This window comes from Thunnus thynnus, chromosome 11, assembly GCF_963924715.1.
Source record: "Thunnus thynnus chromosome 11, fThuThy2.1, whole genome shotgun sequence".
Lineage (NCBI taxonomy): Eukaryota > Metazoa > Chordata > Actinopteri > Scombriformes > Scombridae > Thunnus > Thunnus thynnus.
This window is the reverse complement of record NC_089527.1, coordinates 30,524,964-30,551,887: the sequence shown is the minus strand read 5'-3', so window position 1 is coordinate 30,551,887 and position 26,924 is coordinate 30,524,964. Positions and strand designations below refer to the sequence as shown.

General features: G+C 39.5%; 1 protein-coding gene across 2 annotated transcripts in view; it reads right to left on the bottom strand.

The window, feature by feature from the left end:
• Positions 1-1,883: 1,883 nt before the first annotated feature.
• Positions 1,884-26,924, bottom strand: part of adcy5 (adenylate cyclase 5) — a 94,523-nt gene continuing 69,482 nt past the window's right edge. Inside the window, exons 8-22 of one of the 2 annotated variants that reach the window (XR_010930690.1) lie at positions 26,461-26,598; positions 22,517-22,539; positions 16,720-16,879; positions 15,055-15,152; positions 12,886-12,973; positions 11,395-11,511; positions 11,103-11,261; positions 9,116-9,300; positions 8,976-8,996; positions 7,901-8,033; positions 6,661-6,924; positions 5,853-6,057; positions 5,651-5,775; positions 4,364-4,786; positions 1,884-3,590 (exon numbers count right to left, since the gene is read on the bottom strand). Coding sequence is in view for 1 of the 2 variants with exons in the window: in XM_067604426.1 (XP_067460527.1) it covers positions 4,658-4,786; positions 5,651-5,775; positions 5,853-6,057; positions 6,661-6,924; positions 7,901-8,033; positions 8,976-8,996; positions 9,116-9,300; positions 11,103-11,261; positions 11,395-11,511; positions 12,886-12,973; positions 15,055-15,152; positions 16,720-16,879; positions 22,517-22,539; positions 26,461-26,598 (1,845 nt within the window). In the remaining variant the exon portion in view is untranslated. Of the gene's footprint in view, positions 4,787-5,650; positions 5,776-5,852; positions 6,058-6,660; positions 6,925-7,900; positions 8,034-8,975; positions 8,997-9,115; positions 9,301-11,102; positions 11,262-11,394; positions 11,512-12,885; positions 12,974-15,054; positions 15,153-16,719; positions 16,880-22,516; positions 22,540-26,460; positions 26,599-26,924 lie in introns of both variants that reach the window. The other variant, XM_067604426.1, reaches the window with a different exon arrangement.

Sequence of the window (26,924 nt, the reverse complement as noted above, 5' to 3'; positions counted from 1 at the left end):
CGATGATATTCATTCTTCAACCAAAACTGAATGTCCTATCATAGCGCTGCTGTAGGTTAATGAGGCATTCAGTGAGATCTGATGAATGTTGCTGTAATTGTGAAAAGCTGAATTATGAAAATATATATGTATATTACAAGACTCAACGTATCCTGTAATAAGGAGAATATCAGCTCCAAGTCTTTTATTATTTAAAGAAAACATTTATCTAACCTTGGAGGCTGGAGCTTCCAGGATACGTTAAATGCTACACGTGTGCACTGATGTTTCAGCTGCTGAGTTGAGTTTAATGCTCCCCACCCATTCAGTCATTTTTATTCTCTTTGGAGCAACAACAAGTAAAAGATTGCCTCATGATTCAGAGGCAGCTGAAACATTTTTCAGGCAGCACTTTTTTCCCCCCTTTAATTTAGCAAGTAATGCCACAAAAGACATTGTGATTATTATAACTGATATTATTTGTGTGCACCTCATTATACAGAACACCACTTTCTTCTAGATGTAGATTAATGAAACAGGGATATATTTTACCCTGAGCAGGAAGTGTGCGGATTTAAATGACAAATGGTTCCTGCAGGTGTAAATTGCAGACTACTTGGAAGCACAATTTCAACTCAACATGCTTCAAGTGAATTTCAGTAGTGATAAATGTTTTTGTGGCAAAGCTCACACAGTCAGGGACTCTCAGATTGTGCAAAAAGGTCAAAATCATTTAACTGAAAACTGAAATAAAATGATTTAAACTGAAACATATTTGCTCCAACTTGGGCTTGAGTTCGAGTTCCCCTGTGAGAAGCCAAGTAAACACCAGTGTGGTCACTGCTTGTAATACAGTGGCCTTTCATTCCATTTCTGACCATTCCTCCAATCCTTAAATTGAATCTAAAATTACTCCATTTGTATTTAGATAATTAAATTCTCAATTACAGTCCGACATGGCTAATTAAATTCATATCACAAATATTAACTAAGACTGATTGATTCTTATTTGATGTAATGACCAGTGATTTGACTACTATATAAACATAGATATTAAAACTGTAACGGATGAGGTAACACTTAGGGTGCTAATCAGCAGATTATCATTTTGCTTCCATCTCCTCCATCATGCATAAACAGTAATCATGATGTAAAGAAGACAAAGGACCCTCCATGGAGACCAAGTGATGTACTGCTGCTGCCATCTGTTGGTGATATATGAACATGTCACAACTATTTCAACCTACTGAGGCAGAGGAGTTTCAAGCATTGTTGCATAAGAAAGGTTATAAAAGAGGGAAAGATTACAGTCCAAAACTATGGCCATTAATCTGCTGCTATGACAGCTTCCACTCTTCTGACTTCATGCTCTCTGCCAGATGTTGAAACCTGGCTGCATAGATTTGCTCCCATTCAGCCACAAGAGCGTTCGAGAGGTCCAACACTGATGCTGGGTGATAAGACCTGGCTTTGTGCAGTGTCATGTTGAGACAGGAAAGGGTCAAACACAAACTGTTGGAAGCACACTATTATATAAAACATTATATTCTTAAGCATTAAGAAGTCCAAGCTAGAGTGTCAACACACTTTTGGCCATATAGTGTATGTCTGAGGTCTTTGGAGGAAAAAAGACTAGCTTTTATACAGATTCTCCAGCTCTGGTACTATTCGTATGATTAAGTGTGATAAGACAACAGCTTGTAAAAAAGTAAACAGACATTAAATCCCTCAGTAAACTGACAACACAGACAGATTACGCAGAAAAGAATCCAGATGAGATCATGTTGTACCTGTGAAACATCTCAGCAGTTTATTTGACTGTTTAAAAAAAAAAAGAGCATAGTGTTTGGCATGACAACAAAAACAACCCATGGTTTTGTCTCAAGCTGCTTTTGCCACAGGTGCCACCTCACCTTATCTAATCAGTCATTATGAGGATCCTCAGCTGTAGAAATGAATGAAGTTGAGCTTCTACTTTTCCAACCGACTCAAACACCCCTCATTTCTGATTTGTGCCTTCTCCCCAACCCCCCCGTGTTTTCTAATGGCACATTCCTGCACAATAAACAGTAGAAAAGGGGCTCACAAGGGCATAGAATGGCACTGCATTCAATGAGTCACATGGGATGACACTTAAAGTTTTAGTAGTGGTGTGTGAAGATAATGGTTGCAGCAGTACAGTACATTAACAAAACAGAAACCATCAGAGTAGACCAGTGCAGGCGCATTTTCATTCTAAACGCTCCATGCAAACATTTGGACTAAGTGCCAAGTTTCTCTTCTTCCTTTCAAACAGGAAACTAAAAGCAAAACCACCAACATTTAAAACAATGTATCCATATTTTTCTTACTGTATCCAAACTGATGAGAAGGCCAAAACCAACAATAAACTGATCCACTGAGAAATATTATCTGTGTAGGAGAAGGTTGATACATCTTGTTCTTCTGTGCCACATAGCTCCAAAAACTATTAAAACACTGTAGTTTCCTGCTGCCAGAAATACATAGTAATGCACCAGATGTGTATTAGAACTGAAAACCATTTGATCAATCAGTCAATAGATAGAAAATTAATTGGCAGCTATAATCAAACTTACAAACTTGGATCATTTTTAGTTTCAGCTTCTCAATTCTGAGGATTTTTTGCTTGGTTTTGTCTTATGTGACAGTTAACAGGATTTCTTTGGGCTTTTAACTCACTCTGTTCTGACAAATTTTGGACAAAATGGTTATTGTGAAAATGATCAGCAATCAAAAATGTAAACAACTGTCAGTAGCAGCCTTTATGTGTTTTAATCCACATCTGAAAATAGTCTCCAACAAATGTGCTGTTTATTCCCTGTTTGACTAACTGCAGTGGCTGGCTGTGTAGGAAAGGACTGAGCCTCAGCTGTGGGGCTGAGAGCCACTGACAGGAAAGGGAAGTGAGACAGTCTTGAGAGATGAACTGTTGGTTTTGACATTGTTGGTTTTGGTGACAGTAAAAAAAAAAAAAAATACAGAATAACACCAGCCTTATTTTTTCTTATTTGTTTCAATGAACTTCGGTTTTCTCCAGATAAAAACTTGAGACTCGGTCCAAACGTTTACCTCATAATGTACTCTGGGCCTCAGCCAAGACAAACAGAACCAGCTGTAGTGTTTGGTATCAATATCACTAAAAATCACCCAAATCCATGGAATGTCCAGGGTGACATGCTGAGTTATGCTATAATACTGGAGGAAACTACTCTGGAAAAAAACAAAAACAAAACAGCAGATAAAATGGCACATTTTCACGTGGGCTTGTCTGTCCCTGTCCACAGGATGAGCATCATCACCGTCGTCAGTATAGAGTTCATATTAAAGGCCTCATCGGAGATCATTGGACATTCATTGGGTCGTACCATCTGATTGAGCAAGCAAGAGGGGTGTGAAGGAGGGGGGGGGGAGGGGGGACGGCTGAAAGCACTGGAGTGCAAAATGGCTTTTGAGCACCGAGACCGATGCATTCCCATCCTCTAGTCATTCAAAGTCTTACGGTGAGATTCAGACACACAAGAGGGGAAACCATCTGAAACCTCCATCCAATCAGCAAACAGTTGACTTCCTGCAGATCGAAGCAGTCGATGCTGTGAAAGGAGTGAGAAGCAGGCTTTCAGGGGCGTCAATCTGCTGAAGCTAAATGGTACATCAGCTATGCTGCTACGCAAAGACCAGGCAACACCAGTGAGGACCTCTGCAATCCCAACATGAGTGATACAGTATGTACATCTGAATACACATTGGTGTTTATAGATAGCTCTCTAATATATTAATGTACAAAATATAGAATCTTAAAATATCTGATAGGGTTTGGTGTTCTGAAGTCAAAATACAAAATGTCGAAGATTAGAAAAAGCTCTTCATTGACATCCTCTTTGTGTTTTTGTGTGTGTGTGTTTATATGCTGTTGATTCTGTGGTGTGAGTTTGTGATGGGAGGCTTTCTGTGAACACTGTGGAGTGTTTTCTCTCTGTTCTAACAAACTGTCTCTGAGGGACCTCCTCATCGATATGACACGACTTACTGCGACTCATCCATCAATCGGTTAATTACTGCTGTGATCAGATATTGATACAAGGACGGATAGTGCTGCTTGGGGTGTCCACACTTAAGAGATTTGTACCTGTATCACAACGGCATGGACAAAATTTGTTTTTACATACAATCATATACATACACATAAAACTGTCTGTGTTTTACATGTACATATATACTTCAGCAGGAGAAAGGCAGAGAAATAGAAGGGGAAGTGACACAGTTCATGTCCTCCCACAGGTTTGTTCAAACCCTCAGAAAATCTAGCAGAATGAAGCAAACAAAGTTTCTCAGAGAACATTTTCCCATCAGGACTGAGACTCACGCGGCAAAATCTGTCTACACGCTCTGATTGGACATCTTTGGTCTCAACGACAGACTCAGGTTAGTGAGAGAACTCTCCCGCTCGTAGTCTCCTCCGCAGGCTGAGAATTAGGATGAGTTTTCTCATCCTTCCCTGTTGTGACCTCAGTAGGTTCAAGAGGGGATCAGTGCCGCAAGAAGAGAGAGATGGTCTCAGTCCGCCATGAGCTATTTGAGGTCCATGAGCCTGCTCGCTGTTTCAGAGGCAGAGTTTAAGGTGCCTACCCCAGTGTGTCTGTCTGTCACTTAGTGTGGGTTAACTGCTGGAGGGTCCACCGGTGAGAAAATAGGTCATCATCTCTCCTTTGCCCTTAACTGTGACCATACCTCTGTATTCTAATGTGTAGTTATAGGAGCTCAGGAGTTGGTACAGGTCTGCGGTCACCTGAGGACAGAGAGGAAGTGAAAGTGAGTGCATATTTACAGTTTTTCATTATAATCATCACTAGTTTGTCTTTCTTTAGCACCTAATGACTCCCAGTGAGCACCGATTTGGAAATAATTAAGTCAAAAGATCTCCACATGTGTAGAACTGGTCTAAATTTGGTTGAAAAGTAGATAAACATTGCATTTTAATATATTTAAAGGTAAAACAAGTCCTTAACTAGAACTCCATGGGTCGATGAGATTCTGTTGAACATATGTGACCGGTGGGCAGCTGTGGTGAAAGTAAAGCGGGTCGGTCATTAATCTCACTTGCTTGGTTTTTCTGTAGATTTCAGCCACATCTCGAAGCAATTTCCATCCACAAAGGAAGACCAGGAGATGTGGCTGAAAGATCTGTAGAAAATGGTGCTGTTGCCTTGTCATTTTTTCATGTTCATTTGGAAGCAGCTCTTCATACAGTATTTGCTCTCGCATTTATGGTTTTTCAGAAGATGCAGTGGAGATGGATAAAAGGAAATTAAAGAGGCCCATCTGCTTTCAAAGTAGCTTTGAGTTTAAGCTTTAATGGGTTCACATCTGAGCAAAACTTATATGGCCATTTTTCATTCTGTTGAATAGACTTTTTCTAAATCCAGTGATCATTCATTAGATGAATTTCAAATTTTTGACCAGAATGTTCTTGACTAAATTCTAAGATGGTAAAGTGAAACTAACAGCTGTCCCGAGCCAGATAGAATTATGACATTTATTTTTTTCCTTATCATCATTTCCTTATTATCATCAGTCAAAACCTACCAAGACAGGATCAGATACTTCAAAACAATGTTAAATGAATGCATAATTTAGTCACACTTTACGTCACCTGGATCCTCTCTGGTACACCTGTGCTGTCCATGCGACTCGCCACGTTCACTGTGTTCCCCCAGATGTCGTACTGAGGCTTCTTGGCCCCGATCACCCCGGCAACCACTGGACCGATGTTAAGACCTAAGAAGAGACACTGATGTAAGATGACACTTCTAAAAAAGCTACAGTGGTGTTGTCCCTTTTCCTATTCAACCCACCTATTTTCATCTTGAAGTTGTTAAAGGAGTGTTCATTGATGTATTTCATCTGGTCCATCATCCTCATGGCGTAGTCAGCCAGGGCGCGGATGTGCGAGCGCCCCACTTTGTCATATGTGGAGTCGTTGAGGCCGGAGGCCGCCATGTAGGTGGAGCCGATGGTTTTGATCTTCTCCAGCTGACGGAACTGGTCCTCACTGATGATCTAAAGGTTGCAGGAGAGGGAAGGTTTAAAGCAGAAGCTTCTATATTTAGCAGTGTTGGGTTCAGATAGCAGGCTCTCGTGGGTCCACATCAGTTAATAAAATTACTAGATTTTTTAGGCCCTGAGTGTAATGATGCTCCTATTGAAATTTTTATGCCCTGTGTATTTTTTGGTAGCAAAGAACAACATACAAAACATTTAAATATTCCTTCAGGGAAAAGATAAATATTTAATCTAGTTTCAGTTGTTTGGTTTGAACATCAACTTCTGAGTTTTAGTTTTCAAATTTGATTTTAATATTGAATCATAGAGATAAAGACTTCTCACCTCTTCTGCCTCAGCTTTTTAGCCTCTTTTGGCTCACTGTTTTGGTTTTACAGCTCATTTACTGTATGGGTCAGTCTCATATAGTAAATGAGGATTCATCTACGTTGAATCCTCTCTTTTTACAAGCATTAACTTAGGTGAAGAGAAATGATCTTACTCCTCACTTTACTGGGGACCAACAGCCTCATTAAGCTTCACTGACTCCCATGGAACCACCATCCAGTGGAGACCACAGACCTACATCTTCACATTAACACACACCTATTCACATCTCACCTCATCAAAGTCAGCGATGATCTCATTAAGCAGCCGCAGACACTCCACCCCCTCATTGTTGGCCTCCAGCTCCACGTAGAACTCTGAGAAGTTACTGATGGAGGCGAACATGACTGCTACACACTCGCACGACTGATAGTAGAGCTCGTCGTTACGCCGTTCGCGCTGCAGGAAGTGGGCGGCCACATCTTTGGGCAGAATGTTGTGGAGCAGACGACGATTGTAGGCCTGCAGCTCCTCCATCTCCTCCTTCTCCTCTGTGGCCTGGTGAGGGGTTTGAGACGGGGACGAGACAGGACGTTCTTAGAGGCAGATCCCAACACATGTATGACAAAACAACCAGCTACTGCACTTCTGCAAAAGCCACACATGGAAACTACAGCACTGTTGGTATCCGGTAAGGTCATGATTTTTGTCTTTGGTGGTAAATCCTAATGACTGTGGTGATCCCCTGACTTTTAATCTAAAACATTTCAGTAAAGCATCTACTAGATGGATGTGATAATGTGATGCACTGTCCAAACAATCAGAGTGCAAAATTACAACTGCAATTTACATTTACTGCACCACATCAAGACCAGCATCAAAACCAAATGTTGGACCATAACTGTCATCCGTCTTACAATTAGGCTCTGTTTACAATGAGCATTACAGCCTCACATAACTGCTATTATGGCTGTAGACACTTAATCTTGTTTTATACTAACCATCAGTGGCAGCAGTAAGCTGGAAAATAAGCAAAGTTTTTTTAGATTTATAACTTGTTTATCCTCTTCACTGGATTACCCAGCACAGGCAGCATTAGGGGGGAGGGGAGGGGATTAGGCTTCAGTGAAGGAAGTTTCTTCACAACAAAGCCAGATACGTTACTTCCCTGTCACGCTACTTAGCAATTTATCGGTGCAGGAAGATTGTTACAGCTGCAGTCCTCCATGAAGAAGCAAGCCACAAGCTATTTAGAGCCACCAGAGGTTGTGTGATACTCAAAAGACAAGATTTTGGTGGATCACGCCTTTAAATAAATATTACTGAATGCAATATTCAACTAAATTTTTGTTTTATCTGTTGAAATTACAAGGTCTTCAAATTGTACTCTCCAGTCTACATCTGGTTTCTTGTTGGTAAATACTTAGGTAAAAACGTAGGAGTCTTGGATCTCTAACCAAAGTCAGTCACACACACACACACACACACACACACACACACACACACACACACACACACACACACACACACTGACCTGCAGCTTCCACAGGAAGTCGAGTCTGGCTGTGGACTCCACCTGCTGGGCGTGAAGATAGAGGGCAAGAACGAAAACAGTGATGACCACTGGTGTCATGATCTTCAGAGGAACCTTGGAGTCCACCATACAGCTGGAGATCAGCAAACAAACATACACACACACACACATTAGGTTCTCAGATGTTTTATGCTAAGTACTGTTCTGTACTGACTAAAGACCAAACTCTTTAGTCTGATGAAGAGCAGTAGTGCTCGAAACGTCACCTTGGTGCAATAAATTAGTGGACGTTGGAGCCCTGCAGTGCGCAAGCTGTTAATAAAAGAATATAAACTGCTCTGATATTCTGCTTAAACAATGTTTCAATTTTACAAAATGATACTATAACTTTAACACAAGATAGTTTGTGGCAAGTTGCCTCCAGTCTTTGGTAGCTAACTGTAACATTAAGCTAGCTGGCAAGCTCTAGTTCAAGTTTAACTGTCAAGCTAAGCTAACAGTTAGCATTTATTGAAATCTCATCAGCATTGTCAGGACAATTGTGGTTTGAGCAGAATATCAGGGTAACTCAAATGACACCATGGCTAATAAAGGCTAGTTTGTCCCTTTCCTAGCTAATTAATGAAAAGGAACTAGCTTGCGGACAGTTTACACCATTCCTGCATTTGATACAGATACACAGGAGAGTGCACTTACAGAAAGATTTTATTGTCATCAGCTGTAATTTTGCGCACTGTCAACAGTATCTAGAATACTGTTTGTCAAATGATATCAATCAGATTTTGTAGTCTGTGTGCACACATATATGCACCCATGGCGACCCTGAAACCACAGAGTCCCCCCAAATAACAAATCCCAGTTTAAGGCCTGTTGATGATGTACTTTGTAGCAGCACTGTGACACACACACACAAGCCACCCACTAAATTTTGGCTCATTAGCCTTAGCATCTGTTGCCAGTTGGTCATTATCATTACATTTGTGCCAGCACAGTGATAATGATGCTGTTAGCTTAATCAAATGACAGAGGTGATGCTTTGGGTCTCTGTGGTCATAAAAGTTGCAAACAGTCTCACCTTGTTCCATTAATATGCTCGCTGTGGAGGGAAGAACAGAGAAGAACACATCAGCGGTTAGAACATCTGCACACAGTCACAGTTGTGAACAGTCCACGTCAATCATCTCACACACATGCAGCAGTAATGAAATGACTCACACAAAGTTGATGGCGTTGGCCATGACCAGCAGGTCCTGGTTGTCGAAGAGACTCACTTTGGGTACCTCCATGATGAGGACGTAGAGCAGCTCGATGAAGAGCATGAGGAAGAGCTTACCAAGGCTGCTGACCTGCAGAAAGACTGAGCAGGCCAGCAGGCTGAGCAACACGCAGGAGGAGAAGTACTGAGGGAGGAAAATGAAGGGAAAGAGAATTAGGAAAGGTACATTTGTTTTTATGTTTGGAAGTGAAGGTTTATACTCTGTAACAGACAGGTCAGCCTGAATGAGATGTTGTAAAACACCCAATAAAGCCACACTTCTAACCACTTAACTGTTCATTTAAATATCAATGTGCAAACCAAAAGTCAACACGTATACCTGCAATTACCATCACTTACTATCTATTTGTTCTGCTACTGCTCCCTTTACAACCACACAGTGTTGCTTCCCAGCTGACAGTCAGACAGAAAAAATGATGTTTTCCCTGATTTACACTGCTTGACAGGTATTATAAGCAGCATGTTTTGTTGTTTTGACATGCAAGCTGATTTGATGACACTGCTGGACATCTGCATGTGTGATTAGACCATGTAAAGTATGTTAAAATATTTATTCTATTCTGCTGGCATTTTATGCCTTTTGAGCAGGACTTGGCAGCGGCTCCAAAGTCTTTCTTGTGGAATAACTGAGACTGCTTAAACATTTGGAACAGATATATTTGATCAGTGTAATCACTCATAAATATACAATGCTGCATCTTTCTTGCTCAGATGAGCAAGAAATTTGTTGACGCCTCAGTTTGCCTGCTTCACTTGGATACGTTCATGGCACCTCTAAATTTGCTTGTTGCTGTAATAAACTATGTTCTGCTTTAAACGAGGCCAATAAGTGAAGCATGAAACATCTATCAGCTTTTCCAGGAGCTTTTAACTGTATCACCTTATCATCATCAATGAACACTGTGTGATAGGGTTGAAAGCTCCACAAAAAGCCAGTAAGTGGACCTGAGATTGTTTTGTCAAGAATGAACTTTAATGCTTCTTTCATAAGCCAACTCACACACAAAGCCCTTAAGGTGGATGAAATTTTTGCAGCTACTGGAATCCAATGTCAACAGATCCACCTCTGTGACAACTGCGCAAACACCATCCATTGATAAAGACCATGTGATAAGGTTGAAAGCACTGGAAAAAGCTAGTGTGTGGACCTTTGTTGAGGTTTTTTGGTCAACAATGTGCCGGTATACAGTTTCTACTGTATGCTGTGGTGAAATACTGACGGTATCAATACCGCCAATCATTACTATTACCACCATTACTATGATTATTGTCATTTTCAGAGGACACAGTGAACAAAAAGCAGCCCTCCTGCCTTCATTAGCAGTTTGACTTTGTTTAGCCACAAGCAGCCTGTAGGAGCCAAGTACAACTTTTATTATGTTCTGTGTGCCTTTACAAAATTCTATTTCTTCTCTATGAATTTAACTGTTAACACCCAGCAAGTAACACTTACTACAAACTTCTTGTACTCCAGAAATCAATCAATCAATTCCATCAGGAAAAATTATTGAATTTTTAGCATATGAATATGTGTGCAGAATCTAAGAGACATTTCTAGTCAACTGTCTTCAACTTTGAACAACCTACTTTTGTTTACATGGTTTAAACAGTTTTTGATGTAGTTTCTTATGCAGAGTCCAATAAAGTTGCAATGTACAGACCACTGTTCAGTGAATAAAATCCAAAGTGATCAAGGTGTGAAGTAATTGGATTATATTTTAGCAATAACAGTCTATGTGCTAGTGATTATCATGATAATACCATTTATCAGCATATTTTTATCTGTGATAATCGTAGTGTGAAAATTTGATAATGGCCCATCCCTACTACTACTACCACTACTACTTCTACTACTACTTCGACTACTACTACTACTACTACTACTACTACCTGCTGGCACACACTCAGCACAAGGCACACCTGTACCTCAGGAAAGCTGCAGTTGAGTGCGTCGTCTCCACAGGGGCTGTGCTGAGTCTCCAGGCTGTAGTTGAGGACGTGGGCGTGGCAGGCGTTCACACTGTCCAGGCTGATGTTGAGCTCTGCCTTGATGCAGCTCCGCAGGTCGTGGCTGCTGCAGGTGAACTGAACAAGGTCAAAGGTCAGTGAGGACGTGTCAGTAGAGAATCAATCAACATGAGCAGAATCTTTAAAAGAATTGTCTTATAAGGAGAAAATGATCCTTTTTGTTTTGGGACTCCTGTTAATTAAAACTCACAATGTTGATGAAAGCAGATAGAAAGACGACGATGATGGTGAAGACGCCCACCAGGGTGCTGTTCAGTCTGGACTGGACTATCCTCTTAGACAGAGCCTGCAGTGGGACTGGGAAGAGCTGAGAGCACAAGACAACCAGGAAGACAGAGCAAAGGAATGAAGTGATGGGCACAGAGGGGAAGATAAGCTTTGAGAGGGGGATTCAGTCTACAAGTATTTGTTTTTATTCCATTTATTTAAGCTAAAGAAATAAATCCCTGAATACATACTGTAGCAGTGCATCTGCTTGGCACTGATTTGCATGCTGCCATAATATATTATAGTGTTCCGTTTGTACCAATTCTCTCTGTAAGATCAATAGATATAGTGTGGAAGATTTTTTTTTTCTTCTCCAAAACAGAACCATGAGTCATCAGTGAAAACCATCTACAGCAGCTCCACTTTTCTCCAGTTTTTCTGATCTCTTCTGTCCCTCATGACCCGTCAGCAGCCAGCGAGAGGAGGAAATAGTTGGAAAAAAAAGTCTCCTGAGGTCTGACAGGTGAGCTCTCATCTATTTTATAATACACAAACATAGGTGCATGAAATAGTGTGCAAGACAGAGTGCATGTGGGAAAGAAGAAATTCTTCCTCATGTATACAGTACTGCTGTTTCTACAGAAAGGATTCTGTTTTGACAGTATTTTCAAAGGATTTGAGGTCTGGCTGCAAAATTCCTTTGATGAGTCAGACTTTTCACATGAAGCAGTGAAGGGTGTTAAATTGAACAAATATTACAGAATATAAAATAGCAGAGTTTCAGTTTTATGATTGACTGACTGATTTTTAATTTCATGTGGTGCAACACAACTCCACAAGAGCTCATAAGACATCAAGCACATTACAGGTGTAATAGTCAAATAAAACTTGGCATTAAAGAACATTAATTACCTTATAAACACTAAAACTTTGACAAAACACTCTGTCACCTCTCTTGAGCTCTGTATATACAACAAAAAGCCCCCATCCTAATCACAATCACATCACAAACAAACCTGTGTGGCTAATAGTGGTGCACAGTAGGATCTTTGACTTTGTGGGTCTACATTATTATATTATAATGAAAGATGTTCATAATTTAGATTTTTAACATACATCAACAAACTATCCTACTAGTGAGTCTCTGTTCTGCATCTCACATCTTTGTCTGATATGAAAAAGCCAAACAGCTGTGACCTGAATCTCTGTAATTTACGGTGTTACAACTTTCCTCTTCAACATCAGAAGAATAATCTAACAACAGGCCTCCAGTGGACTGACAGTGGTGTCGTCATCATGCCAGGTTTGACAACTGATAGGCTCACATAAACATAACCAATTCCACAAAACTCCATCCTTGTAAACAAAAACTTCTCTTATCACTCAGTTAGGTTTATATCTGGAAAAAACATGTCTCAGATCTGTATAAAGCTTTGACTTTATTTTTTATTCATCACAAGTAGAGACAACTCACCCCAAAACAGCAGTAGACAGCTGACACAAACATGACAGCCGTCAGGATAATGAGACAGGTGATGAAGAAGCCGATCATCAGACTGGAGCTGCAGACGACACAGAGTAAGAATATGATTACATACAATATAAGCTCCTGTTTATTTCTGGGCTGCATTTTCATGCTTTAGGGGTACAAGATAACAGCACGAAGGAAGTGCAGCAAACACAGGATCAAACGTGTGAAAACGATTAAGGAAAACAGATTAAACAATGTGAGGGAAGAGGAGGTGAGGAGTCTACGAAGGAGGGAATCTGAGGAGGACCATGAGGTAAAGACAAGAATAAAAGATGAGAGAAGAGTGGTATGATGAAAGGTTAATAAAGAGATAGGCTAAAGTAGATCAATACTGAGCAATGGGCAGGGAGAGAAGTCTGGAGTGCAGGAGAGAATGAGAAAAAGAGGAGGGATCGCCACGAGATAAAATCTGCTGGAGCTTTTTTGATTTGATATTCTCTTTTATAACTCAGCTGTTAGGCTTTTTATGTTGTGAAAACAACTTCTTCATTTGATAATTGTTTGTGAGATTGTGAGATGAAGAAGAAGTTGCAACAGATACTGGAAGGTCTAAAGCTATCTGAGGATTTGTGAGACTTCAAAGATTAAAGGCATAAACTGACCATTTGGAAAGATTAGCCACAATGACAAGAGAACATCAGTTATTTCTAATATAAGGCTTATAAGTCACACCACTTTCTAATAAGACCTGTTTATAAAGGATGTATAACTACCTCACCAACTATGTAACTAATTTATTAATGGTTTAAAAATGTTTATTGATGCCTTTTTGATCGGTTATATATCATTAATAAGGATAACGATTAGGTTGCCAGGTTGTAGTTTTAGCATTCAAGTAGTCATAAAAATGCTGAGAAGAAAAGGAAAGTCAGTTTTAACTGTGAGCTAAACATGTGCCCATCCTTATACTGAACTCTACTGGTGTCGTCTGACAGTCATCTATAGTTTCCACCACTTAGTAGTTTGTGAAGTGCATCACTTTGTCAACTGCCTTAATCTGCTTAATAGCAAAGCAAAGTGTGCAGGCTTTATATACGGCATACAGTGGGAGTGAATGTAGTCGTGTGTATGTTGCTGAGCTAAATGATAAATTCCTGTAAAATCCCGTGTAGATTTATCTGATAATTATTTTGAAAAGTATCTGCTATCCAATGAGAAAAATTTGGCACCAATGATCAGACGTTTCTTGCCCCATTGGACCTCATTGCTGCATTGTAGCAGTGTTGTGTTTCCAGAGCTCAACAGTTACTATAGTTAGTGAGTACAATGAAAAATAAGATCCTAAAACAACAAAAATAAGACTGGAGTTGTAATAAATCTGAATGATCTAATAATTCATCAGGAAGACCTCACCAACACACTGTTCAACACTTTACCTACTACAGTTAAATGTTCCTGCAGATAGCAAAGCACTAATGATTTATTAACATTAATAAGGCCATTAGTCACAAATAATAAACTCTTTTTATTATAACCCCTATGACTTATCAGACAGTGTGTTCTCTATATGTCGGGTATTTTTGGGTACACACTAGTGTTGAGTAATAGTGGGCTGATTGCCTTATCCAAGGTAAGAAAACCAAAGTTTTTAAGGTGAAAAGTTTATGTTTTATATGATATCGTTTATTGACTCGTACATTTTACTTTTATTGATCCTGGCTGTATTGGAAACACTGCAGCCTATTCACTTACTATGCAGTGATTTTTACTTGTGAACATTCTCGCCTGCAACACTCACTATCTATGTAAATAAATGAATATTTCTGTAATTCAAAAGTTTTCACAAACAGCCAGACTGACATTTATTATTTGATATTATTTACCATTTAGCTTGCAGCTGTCACAAGCTCATTTCCGAACTTTTAAGACATTATTTAGAATAGTGGATGCTTGGTTAGCATGTAGAAGACACATGGATGATTTGAACATCTTTCACTGTTATTAGGCCTTCTGTTGTTAAATGACAATAATAACACAAGTGTCGGTGAGGAGTCATATTACTGTCATCACATCCGTTTTATCATAATAATTATAGTTGGTAATAGGGACATATTTCAGTGGTGGGGGATAGGGAGGCTTTTCCAGATTGAAATTTTGAAAGCGATGACTCACGGTGGCACAGTGATGATCTGGATGAAGCAGATGAAGAGAAAGACGAGGGAGGCGCAGGCCACATAGGCCCCGAACCTGGAGTCCACCTGTTTGGAGTACTGCAGGAGGGAACGAGAAGAGCAGAACGAAACAGCATCTTAACATCTGACACCAGACCTTCTGTTCCTCTAACAGCAAACACTGTCTGTCTGTAACAGATTAGAATCACTTTATTTGCAAAGTGCAAAAATATAAAAGGTATGACTTAGATATACAGTTGCAAAGACAAACCTTAAGTTTTGTAATTAATACTTACACATGACACATGGTAAACATGTAGCAGAGCTGTAGACGGGACACTTGTGACTTGAACTCAGGTCAGAATAAACTTAAGAAATAAGAACTTCATACTTGACTGCTGTGAGATGTGACTTTTGACCTTTCTCAAACATTTTCAGCTTTGTTCTCACAACAGTTGCAATTTCATGAATAAAGTCATATTGTATTCTCAAAATTACATCTGCTTTTTCATAACATTACAATCTCTCTCTATTTGGATGATGGTTATTCTCAGTGGCCTTCGTGTTTTTGACTCTTGAGATTTGACTCCCTCAAAACTTTGAGACTTGAATGTTTTGCTTTCAAGTCAAGTTTTGACCTGGTAAAATCTTTGAACAATAAAAATAAATCAAGATAAGATTAAATATTTGATTATTTCATAAAAAACACAAGAGAAATGGTTCTGAGGCTACAGTTCTTCAGTTTGATGGTTATCATTCAGACTTGAATGACTATAGTCCAAATAATACAAGGTTTTTGAGGTTGATATTGGAGAGTCCTTTGATGAGGATTCTTGGAACTTGGTTCTTGAAGAATTGTGATAAACCTTTGTGAAGACATGTACTGAGGTTGACCCATGCCCCAGCCTCTGCTGCTTTCATTATGACCATTCTTTTTTAGCAAGTCTCTTGTGTGTCCCTAAACCTTATGTAGTGTAATACTGAATTGCTGGAGAACTTTAAATGCTACTTTATGGGTTGAGAAAAAGTCTTAAAAAGCTAAAAACAAAAGGAGCTCTAAAAACCCACTGAAAGAAAAAAAAAAAACACTGTCACAGAGCTTAACACAAAGCTGCTTTTCTTTTTTCAAGAGTACTTTGACTACTTTGATAGACGTGATACTTGGACTACTGATAACTATCAGATAAGGACTGGTGGCTGAGTCTCAAAACCGTTACTGCCCCGTCTAGGCCGATCAAACTGAGGATCTAAAGGACGCAGGACAGAGAGGCAGAGATGATCTCACCCAAAGCAAACTGGAGACTCACAAAAAGTCTTTCTGATCTGCTCTAAGTCTTCACCTCCTAACACTTTTACCACGGCAGAGAGAGTGATCCAAACTTAAAAAAACAGATTTTAACTCTTTTCCCCACACTCTAACCTTTTCTTCTTAACCTGTCCGTCTGAAGCAGTTTACTTCCTCTTCTTTCCTTTGGTAGCCGTCTCCAGTCAAACCCCAGTTCCTCCCTCTCTATGTTACACTTTGCTTTGACTGACCTCCTCAAGGGACAGAAGAGAGAGAGCAGGGGAGAGCTTTTTCTGCACAAGATAGATTGCTTGTCATGGCCAATTACTTGCTGCTATATTGGCAGTGTGTGTCGTTATGTGTGTGTGTGCACATCCTAACCTTTTTCTCCAGGTCAGGCTCTCTGAAGGTGAGCAGGAACCTCTTGACGTGTTCAGAGCGCAGACGGTCGATGCTGCGTGCATCAATGGCCCGGCCCAGGAACTCATCCACCTCGTCCTCTGGGTTTAGGTTTTCCTGCGTGTTTCTGAATATGAAATGCCTGAATAAGACAAGATGAGACCAGGTGACATTTATATGTCAGGACGACTGGAAAGGCTCTTCAGTCTCTGCTGTAGCTTAACTTTTTTGACTACAATGTCTGTTTTCTAAGGAGAACTCTGAACACCTGCAACCGAGCATCTAATGAGTGGGAACAACTGCAAAAGAAACAGAAATCTATAATTATCGTATGGTCACCTGAACAACCTACCCTGAGGTGCAGTGACATTTAGCTAATCATATGCAAAGTAAAAAAAGGGCACTTGACCTAAAAGACCGCCACACTCTTCAATCACAAAAGACACTGATAAGCAGGTTCATCTTGGACTAATCACCAAATCTGCAAAGTGTCATTTAAATTGATTGAAATTCTCCGGCCTTTGTGACAGGCGCTAATCAGCTGATTGAGATGTCATGCTACTGAGATCACAGTGATTATACGATTGTCTAAGGCTGCTGCCGTTTTTTCGTCCTCAAAAATGCCACGTCCTTGATGAGAAAAAAGTGAAAAGAGGGTGAATGAATACAACAGCACACAGAGTAAATGCATGTGATGAGGTGAGAACTTGATATATGTTAGATGGGTCTTAAAGGTAGAAAAAAATGAAAATGTTCAACTTTGATGCAAGTGGTTGTTTTAAAAAAAGACAGCAATGCATAGGAATATAAGGCATTTATTAATGTGAAACCTTGTATAATGGGCTCCACCTCCTAAAGGGTCATCTTTAATGTCTGTAGGAAACATTAAACCCTCAAATGTTAATCGACATCAACCCTTGATCACAAAGCCATGTTATGCCTTATTATTGAGGCGTTTCGTTGTGGTTGGTGTCGTCTCAGCAGGTCTGGGTTTGTCTTAGTTTAGCTGTAGTTAACTGCAGTGTTGAGCAGTGCGGCCTGGCTCGGGCCGTGTTGTAGATCTGTAGTCTTTGCGGTGCAGTGGTGTTGAACCATCGGTGAAGAGGAGTCAAGCCATGTTTCAGGCTGCTCTGTGAAAGAGTCTTTCTCTCAGCTTAACCCCCAGTTTGGGCTGTACTGCTCTCAGCAAGCTGGCCCAGATCCAGTTTAAGCGTCGCTATCTCCTTCAAAGCGATGTTTCAGTTTGAGTTTAGGATTCAGGCTTTCGCTGACTTCTTGTAATCTTAGTTTAAAGCTGAAAAAAGTTTAAGTTGACTACACTCAAATCTTATTCAGTAGCAGATAAACTCTGAGAGCTGACGTGATTTCAAAAGCAAATACTATTCATGGAAACATGAGACTTAATGTTACAAATTAACAAAAACAAGCTGAACTTGTTTCGATAAAAGACTAAAATACACGCTTACTTGGTCAAAAAGAAAGAAAAGAGATGTCTTAGAGGCATTGTGGCTTAGCTCATGTGTTTCTATAGACTCAGTCAAACTTTCTATTTATAATTTTGGTCAAAAGGGGCGGAGTTTTGTGTTTTAAATGATTTCGCACCGGATTGTTGACGAATATTCATTTTCTCTGTTTTGGGGACTATTCAGGTGTGGCTGATTTTGACTTGAGATGGTAAATTATTTTACACTGGGGAATTAAATTTTGAGTTTTAAATGCAAATTTCACACTTCAGAGTCACTATGTCTGAATACTTCATGTCACATTGTAAACAATATAAATGGACTGCACTTATATAGCACACTTCTAGTCTCCTGACCACTCAAAGTGCTTTTACACTACATGTCAACATTCATCCATACACACACATTCATACACTGATGGCAGAGGCTGCCATGCAAGGTGCCAACCTGATCATCAGGATCTAATCTCATGCACATTCACACACACATTCACACACTGCTGGTGCAGCCGTTGGGAGCATTTTTGGGTTCAGTATCTTGCCCAAGGACACTTTGACATGTGGACTGGAGGAGCCGGGGAACAAACCACCAATCTCCCGATTAGTGGACGACCCGCTCTACCTCCTGAGCCACATATTGTAAAACCATTCAGAAGAACAGTTCAGCATTATACATTCATTTCATAATAAGTCAATCCTTCCTAACATACACATTCACATTAATGCTTCTCCTAATGTTCAACCTTCATTGATTCAACCTTCTCAAACCATCTATACATCTAGTAGTGAAATAAAAGTTTAAAGCAACAATTATGTGATTAGATTAAACTTTCAGAGACATAATTTCAAATATAAATTCAACATAACTCTTACTTCATAATATAAAACATTCAATGTGACTATTAACCTGAAATTCTTCACACATTATGTCTAACATTCCTATTACTTCAGAGAACTTCATTCAATACAACTACTTATTTAAATAAAACGTAAACATTTAGGTGATTTTAAAGTACCATTGCATAGTAACCATATAAACATTAATTCATTCTTACCATTAAAAAAATTAAATTTGAAGATCTAACCTTGTCAATGGGGCCAGTAATAAAAAATGTAACAAAATCAGAAATTAATATCTCCTCAATAGATTATAGCATAGTAATCAAAATTATACCATTATTTATGATTTTTTATAAGAAACAACATGATTTGATATACATAATGATTAGACATTTAATTCACACCAATTCAGATTTGGCTCAGATTTGCAGAGAGACTCCATGAACGTCACCCAGGAATGTGAGTTAGAGTTTATGACTCCGGTCTTGGGAGATGAGAAAAGGGGTTTTCTGTCCATGTGTTGAGTTATTGGTCCTTTCTCCTGGTTCATTTATGCTTTTAGTTCAGGCTTTAATTTAGTTTTTGGACAGAAATGGCGAAGGAGGTCTGTTCAATCTCCATTTTGTCACAGTGTTTAACTTTGGTCAGTGTCATGTCACGCCAAGAGTGTTCCATTAAAACTAAAAAGCTTCACAATTTAGGATTGTAAAGGTCTTTAGATGTCACCTACCAAATTTGAAGTTGCTTGGGTTAAATCTCTTGGAGTTCGTTAAAGTACAACGTCTATGTCTATGGCTTCACTTTGCAAATGCACAGTAGATTCAAAATGGCTGACTTCCTGTTGGACTTAGAGTATGACTCCAAGAGGATTTTTTTAAAGTCTGGAGATGTTACATCTGCCTACCAAATCATGTACATATACGTCAAATTTAAAGGTGGGGGCTTTGACTTTGGAATTGTCTAGAGGGTGTCCTCGAGCCATTTTGCCACACCCAAACCTGAGACCCATATCAGATATGAAGTTTCACCACTTCTAATGCATGTGCAAAGGTTTGTGAGTTTTCGAGCACCGCTAGCACCTGAAAAATGCTTAAAGTAATTAAAGGGTGCAGTAGAGCCAAGGTGCCACACCCAAGCCCAATTGTGATACTAATCGAAATACTAGCTCAAACATAGGTGCTAAGTTTCATGAGTTTTTGTGCATCCTAAAGGCCACAAATGTGTTTGTAAAATGAAAACTGATGCACGAAATCCAAAATGGCTGACTTCCTGTCCAGCAAAAAACTTTTTTTTTTTTTTTTTAAAGTATGTATTATGTCCAGAATGATGAGAGCAATGATCCCACCAAATTTCATTAACATCCAAGCAACCTTATCTCAACATGGCCCTGTATTTGGGGGTGCTATCGAGCCTACTGGCCACACCCGAGCCCAGTCACTACAGAACTTTGCAATTTTCCCCAGTTCTGATGTGTGTGCCAATATTTGTGAGTTTTCAAGCATCCCAAGTCCTTCAGAAATGCAATGGCGTAGGGGAATAATAATAATCTTAACAAAAACAAAAGGTTCCTCACACTTTTGTGCTCGTGCCCTAATAAGAGTTCTACAGAGAGATTGTTAATGAAGTGACTTTATAAGACAGAGATGTTACAATACAAAACGTTCTTTTAGTAAGACAAAGTAAGGAGAAAAAATGGAGGAATTACTTCAATCCAATCCACAATAGAGTCCAATCCACAATAGAGATGTCCTTAAATTGAGTCTCAATCCTTGTCATTTAAGGCCTTAATATAGTGGCATAGAAGAATTTTTGTAGCAGTCTAAGAGGCATTTTTCACCCCTGAAATGCCTTCATTCAGGGTATGCTTCACCTTCAGGGTCAGAGATGATTTTCAGAGTCCTCATAAATGGACTAAAAATATGTGACTGCTCACTGCAACAAGCCTCTGAATTCACCAGACCACTCAGCCAGATTTCCAAACTAAGCTGTGATATCATATCAAGTGATACCTTCTAGCAGAGCATGATAAAAACACAGCATGTTCTTCCTCTCCACTTCAAAAAATATGTCGGTCTGCATAAGAAGTATGATCTGTGGTGTAGCCTGGAGCAGAAGCTGTCAGCATGGACGCTCCGGCTCTGTGTGATGTCAGAATGAACTCACAGATACAGAACAGCATGGGAGGAGAGGAGGACGACCACTTCTTAAGAAATGACTGCAGTGCTTTGATCACTGACAGCCTGTGGCTTAAACATCCCCTCCCTGTCTTTTATAGATTGTAGCTGAGACAGTCGTCATTGCACCACATTATGAATATCTATCTGACAGTGGTAGACCTCAAAAGACGACATCATCCATGAATTGTGACAAAATGAGGACACTTTCTGAAAAAAAAGACTGAAGAACATTCGTCACAGTTACAACACTGTTCCAAAGGTTGGTCACATAAGGTTAAATGCCTATTAGCGGCATTTATCGGGTATAAAGCCTGCCAGGCCATCAAGACGTTTATATCTGGGTTTCCATAGCAATGTGAGACAACTGATAGGATTCCAAAGAGGACAAATCATGAACAATCTCAAAATCATATCAACAAATGACAAAGAAACTTCCTATGATACAAACCAGACAGTAAAAAGCTTATATGAGCCACTTTAGCTGTGTTGCAATAGTGAGTTTTCTTTTTACAGTGAAAACAATCATGGTTACACAAGACCACTAGACTAAAAGGATTCCTATTCACAACAGTGATTTCATTACTTAAAAGTCCTTTTTCATTAAGTTATTTTGTGTACTGCCTGTATTTCCCTAGTCCTGCATCGATGAACACAACATGGCCAAAAGTATGTGCACGGCTAAGTATTACGTCCTTATGTGATTGTTTGTGTCCTTGTTTGTGGGTATTTATATGCTGCTGTAAAAATCTTCAATCTTCTATGTAGGAAGGCTATCTACCAGATGTTGGAACCTGGCTGCAGAAATTTGCTCCCATTCAGCCACAAAAGCATTAGTGAGGTCCAAGAAAGCTGCTCCTTTAAAAGCTGCTGCATCCTCTAGGTGCTCAGTAATCAGGTACACAATGCATTAAATTTACAATCTGTGCTTTGTTTCTGCTTGTAAGCAAAGTGGTAAATGTCTAACGGGTATTTACATCAGCCATAAACAGCAGCAACATAAAGTCTCATAATATTTCATGACCACTACTAATGCTGGTCTTTTGTCAACAGTGTGGAAACAAAGCTAATTCTCAGATGTATTTTAGTACTGTAGATGGATCTTTAACCTGAAACGGTGTCAGACAGGCTTTACAGTACATCCTTAGAGATCACAGCAATGTCCTGTGACTCAAACTGTGAGTGAAAGTCATTAACTTCACTGATTTTCATCAACAGTGCCATGGAACACAGACAAACAGACACAAGACAGAGAGGGATGAGAGGGAAGACACAATGCTATTGAGGTTCAGTAACTACTCACTTGTCCTTGGGGTCTTCAAAGCCCTGCAAGACAGAAAAGAGAAGAGAAAAAGCAAAAAAGACAATTAGCTGAAAATTACTGCAACATCTGGGAACTTTATCAGTGGCCTCTCTACATTACTTTATCCCACATTATCCCATAAACAAAACAAATCAAATGTTGAGATCTATCTGGTGATTGACAGATAATATATTTCAAAATCTTTTTAATCCTTTGAGTCATTTATCAAGGAAAAATACTGTTCTTTTTGTCCAACTTCTCAGATGTGAAGAATTTGTTTTTCTCTTTTATATCATTGTAAATGAAATACTTATAACTAAGGCACTCGAGTCACCCAGTCATCCATCTATCTGAGTGTGCATCAGTTTGTTCAGTTTAACATTAATTATAAAAGTTCACATTGGCTTTATAACTTTGAAAATAACAGCACTTGGAGGCCTGTTGACAGTGACTCATTTGAGCCAAAGAAAATGAAATGAAACAGCAGGTATAAAGAAAAAAGTTCACTGAGCAGAAAAAAAGTCAAGCAGATGCCTGCTGAAAAATGAAAGAGCAAGCTGTGGTCAACAAGTAATTATAATAAGAAGTAAGTGATTTTTTTTGGATTTTCTGAGGTCAGATTAGGTGAGAAAAAGTAAAAGAAGGAAGAGATGAAAGGTGGGAACGCGCAGAGACGGAGACAATGAGGTTCACTTATTTTCTGTAACATTCTCGTCTCCTCTTCGCATCTGTCTCACAAGAGGTAGCAGTGTCATAAGAGTGTCGATGATATTTTTCATTACGGTGTAAAGTAGATAACAGGAAAGCGGCGTACTGCACATAGTAATCATCCACTCCTCTGAGATAGGAGCAAAACCCTCAGACTGAAAAAGACATTTGCAGGTTTGCTGCTGCTGTTGGTTCAAAAACTGCAGCTGAACTTCAGTATTTAGTATTTAGTTCACACTGTGGCTGAAGAGAGGCTGTCTGACGTCTGTCCAAAGCTTCCTGCCACAGTAGATTCACCAACACTCACATTTTACTAAATGCTACAGCAGCAATATTATAGGAAAGCATCAAAGAAAGTCTGAGAGGCAGGTTTGAGTTTCCAAAATAAAAAGCTTTACTAATTTGACTGTATTTAAATGAACAGTAGGCACGTTCAGTAATGTATCCACATCTATGTAAGGTATGACAATGAAGTGAGCTAACACGTCTCTCTAGCTCCCTCTCATGAATAAACACAGTAATGTCACTGCTGAGGAAGCACAAGTAGTGCAGCTGGCCTCAATATGCAAAGACTGCAACATGAAAAAGCAGAAGGTAAAAACTAAACATTGTAAATCCTGCTTGTTCCAGTCTTTCCTCTCATGTTCTCAACATATTACAGTTGTCTGCTCAGCTCCATCTGTCTCTGGATGGAAGAACAAGAGAGAATATACATCCGTAACCCTCCTTCCCATTTGTATCTATATTCTCTCTCATGCCCTCTGTGCATCTTTGACTCCTCACTCTCTACGACTCTGTCTGCACAACTTGTTTTATCTCTGGTGCTTGCCGGGTGATTAATGAGCGGTACAGAGATAGAGAAAGAGAGAGAGTGATAGGCAGGGGGAGGAAACAGAAAGGCTGAGCTATAGCAAAATAAAGTTGATGTCAAAAGTGTTACAGTTTCTGCAAACTTTGAAAGAGCTCTTTGAGTCAAGGAATAAAGAACACACTCTAGCGACAAACTCATCAAACGAAGAAAAAACACAGAAGCCGCTGACATGGTGTCAGAACCAGTAATTGAATGTAGTCATCCAGAAAGCCGGGAGATAAACCTCTTTTTGTCTTTAATGCTGACCAGTCTGAGCTGTGGTGTTTCTACTTTTTCAGCCTGGCACCATTTTGTTGTCTTTTTCCTAAGATTTAATGTTGATGTGGTTGGAGTTTCAGTAAGCTCTTTTTTTGTCTATTTAATTCACAGTGGCTATTAGTGATCAAGCTAACCACCTGCTGTGGAGCCCCTTGGGGGTCAAATACAAATATAAAAAATAATCAATTAAACATGTAATGCAGCAATAAATTGTCATACAACTAGTGAAAATACTTTTTGTTATTTGTCAAAATTCCTCTACAGGCCTGTACTTTATTCTCTATAATTAATGCATTAACAATCAAACAGGACTTACACAGTGGTTATTTTAGACATTGTTATGCCTCCTGTAGGAACAAAATCTAAATACAGTATCATCAAAAATTGTAAGCTCATCCCTCAATAACAAACAATTATTCTCACTATATTTCTCATTACAGGAGCATTCCAGTGGTTTAGAAATGCACTTCCATAAGGTTGGGGAACTTGCAAGAGACATTATAATAAATATATAAATATAAAGATAAATGCTCGACTCACTTCTTCTATTAAATGTCATGCAGGGGTGATAGGACTTCAAAACGGTAAAGTCTGCACATCATGACTTATGCAGAAAATATTTTTTAATGCATGGACATTTTGGGCCGAGGTCTTCCTCAGCGTGGTAACTGTTAGACCTCACGTATGTGGCAGTAATACACAGACTGACTAGTCAACAAGGTACATCTGGCATAACAAACAACCAATGGCATCAGGAAAAGCCCTTACAAATTCACAATAGCACCAAAAAGAAATAACCAACTAAAAAATATTCTTAGCCCCCCTGCGGATCTTTACAAAAGATGTGAAAGAAAAATCCTGATTTAAACTGTTAGGTATAAAGTTTGCAAAACATCAATCCAAAGAGACTTTTTTTTTTTTTTAAAGATCAATATTGATGCACCAGAGGATATCTTGATATATAGTCCCGAGGGTCGAGTTAAGCTTGAAAAACACCGGAGCCTACATTCCCCATGCTGCAACTTGATAGCAATATCCCTCTCTGGTAAATGCCCACATCTTTCAAACTGCACATCTCCAGTGTTGGCTTTATGTGAAAATTTTCAAGTCTTCAAACCCTGATAACCCTGATGAAGACAAGACATTATACCTTAAAATGATCTGTTTTCTCATATCGAGTAACCTGATAAAACAGTTATACTAATCTGATAAGACTGAATAACAAATTACATTACTTTAAAACTATTTAATCCTTGTGCACAGACTTCCTATTCAATCTTTTAATTTTCTACTATGTGACCACCAGGGGGGTCTGTAGGCTGCTATAAACACAACTCAGATTTTTTTTTGTAATTAGGAGATGAAGTGTGTGTGTGTTCCACAGCAAATGTGAAACTTCAGAGAAAAATTTGCATGCAGCCAGAGTTTTGTCATCTTCTTCCCTATAATAGATACAGTGAGAGAGGTGGGTGGACTGATAACATGAGGACAAACAAGAAGCAATCCTTTGAGTGTGTATGTGTGTGTGTGTGTTGTGTGTCAGGTGTGGGTGCATCCATTCACTGAGTGAGTCATTGTGCACAGGGTCAGCTCAGCAGGGAGAGCAACGGTATGTAAATAAAAATCAATCTCCATACGGTCTCATCACTCTGCTGCTCCTACATTTCAAGTTTTTCCTCCAAATCAAATTCAGCCCAGTTTGGAGGATGGGAGTCTTTCTCTCTCTCTTTTTTTTTTTTTTTTGCTGTTCAGATAGCTGTAGACCGACAATTTGCTGTGGTACTCGCTTCATCACGGCCGCCTGCATATTGCTGTTGTCTCCCTGAGTGCCCCAGAGAGCCTCTCAGAGCCAAGGTGAGGTGTGGTGAGAGGTGGAGTGTGCCATGAAGGGCCATCACCGCTGCTTATCAGGGCTGAAGATCAAAGTATCATGGGTATTAAAAATGTGTTGGCTTCATCACCAAATGAGAGCTGAGATGAGATATTGCCAGGAGAGATACCTGGTTGTTGCACTCTATTAGCATTGACATGCATAATAGCAATGCTACAAAGCAAAAGGTCAGGACACTTTTCTAATAAGAATGACCACTTTTTAAATTTTTCTCACCATCCTCTTCATCTCCTTGGAGATCTGGTTGCCGCCCAGATGATTGTAGAACGGACGGTCAGTCCAGTGGCCGCTGTTGTGGGTGACAGAATTCGTCCTCTGTCGGTTCATTTTGGCTATCATCGCCTTTTCCTCTTTCTGTAAGAGAAGAAGATACAGAACAGAGAATTACTCATTACCTGTTGATGGACTAACAAAAAACTTAAGACATTAGACGTTTTGTATCACAGTGCAATGTCACTAGACCTCAGAATGAGCTTGTTCTGAAGGTTCCCACCTTTGAAACCAGGCAATGAAAAAGCAATTAAAAGTTTCTTTTATCCTCAAGAGGATTTAAAGTTAGATCACCTGATTTCTTTGGCTGAATCTGCCACTGACTGCACCTATTTGATGGTTAAATCTGCAGATCTTTAAGGAAAAGACATTAAGCTCTTACCACCTATTCTTATATTTAAATGTATGTA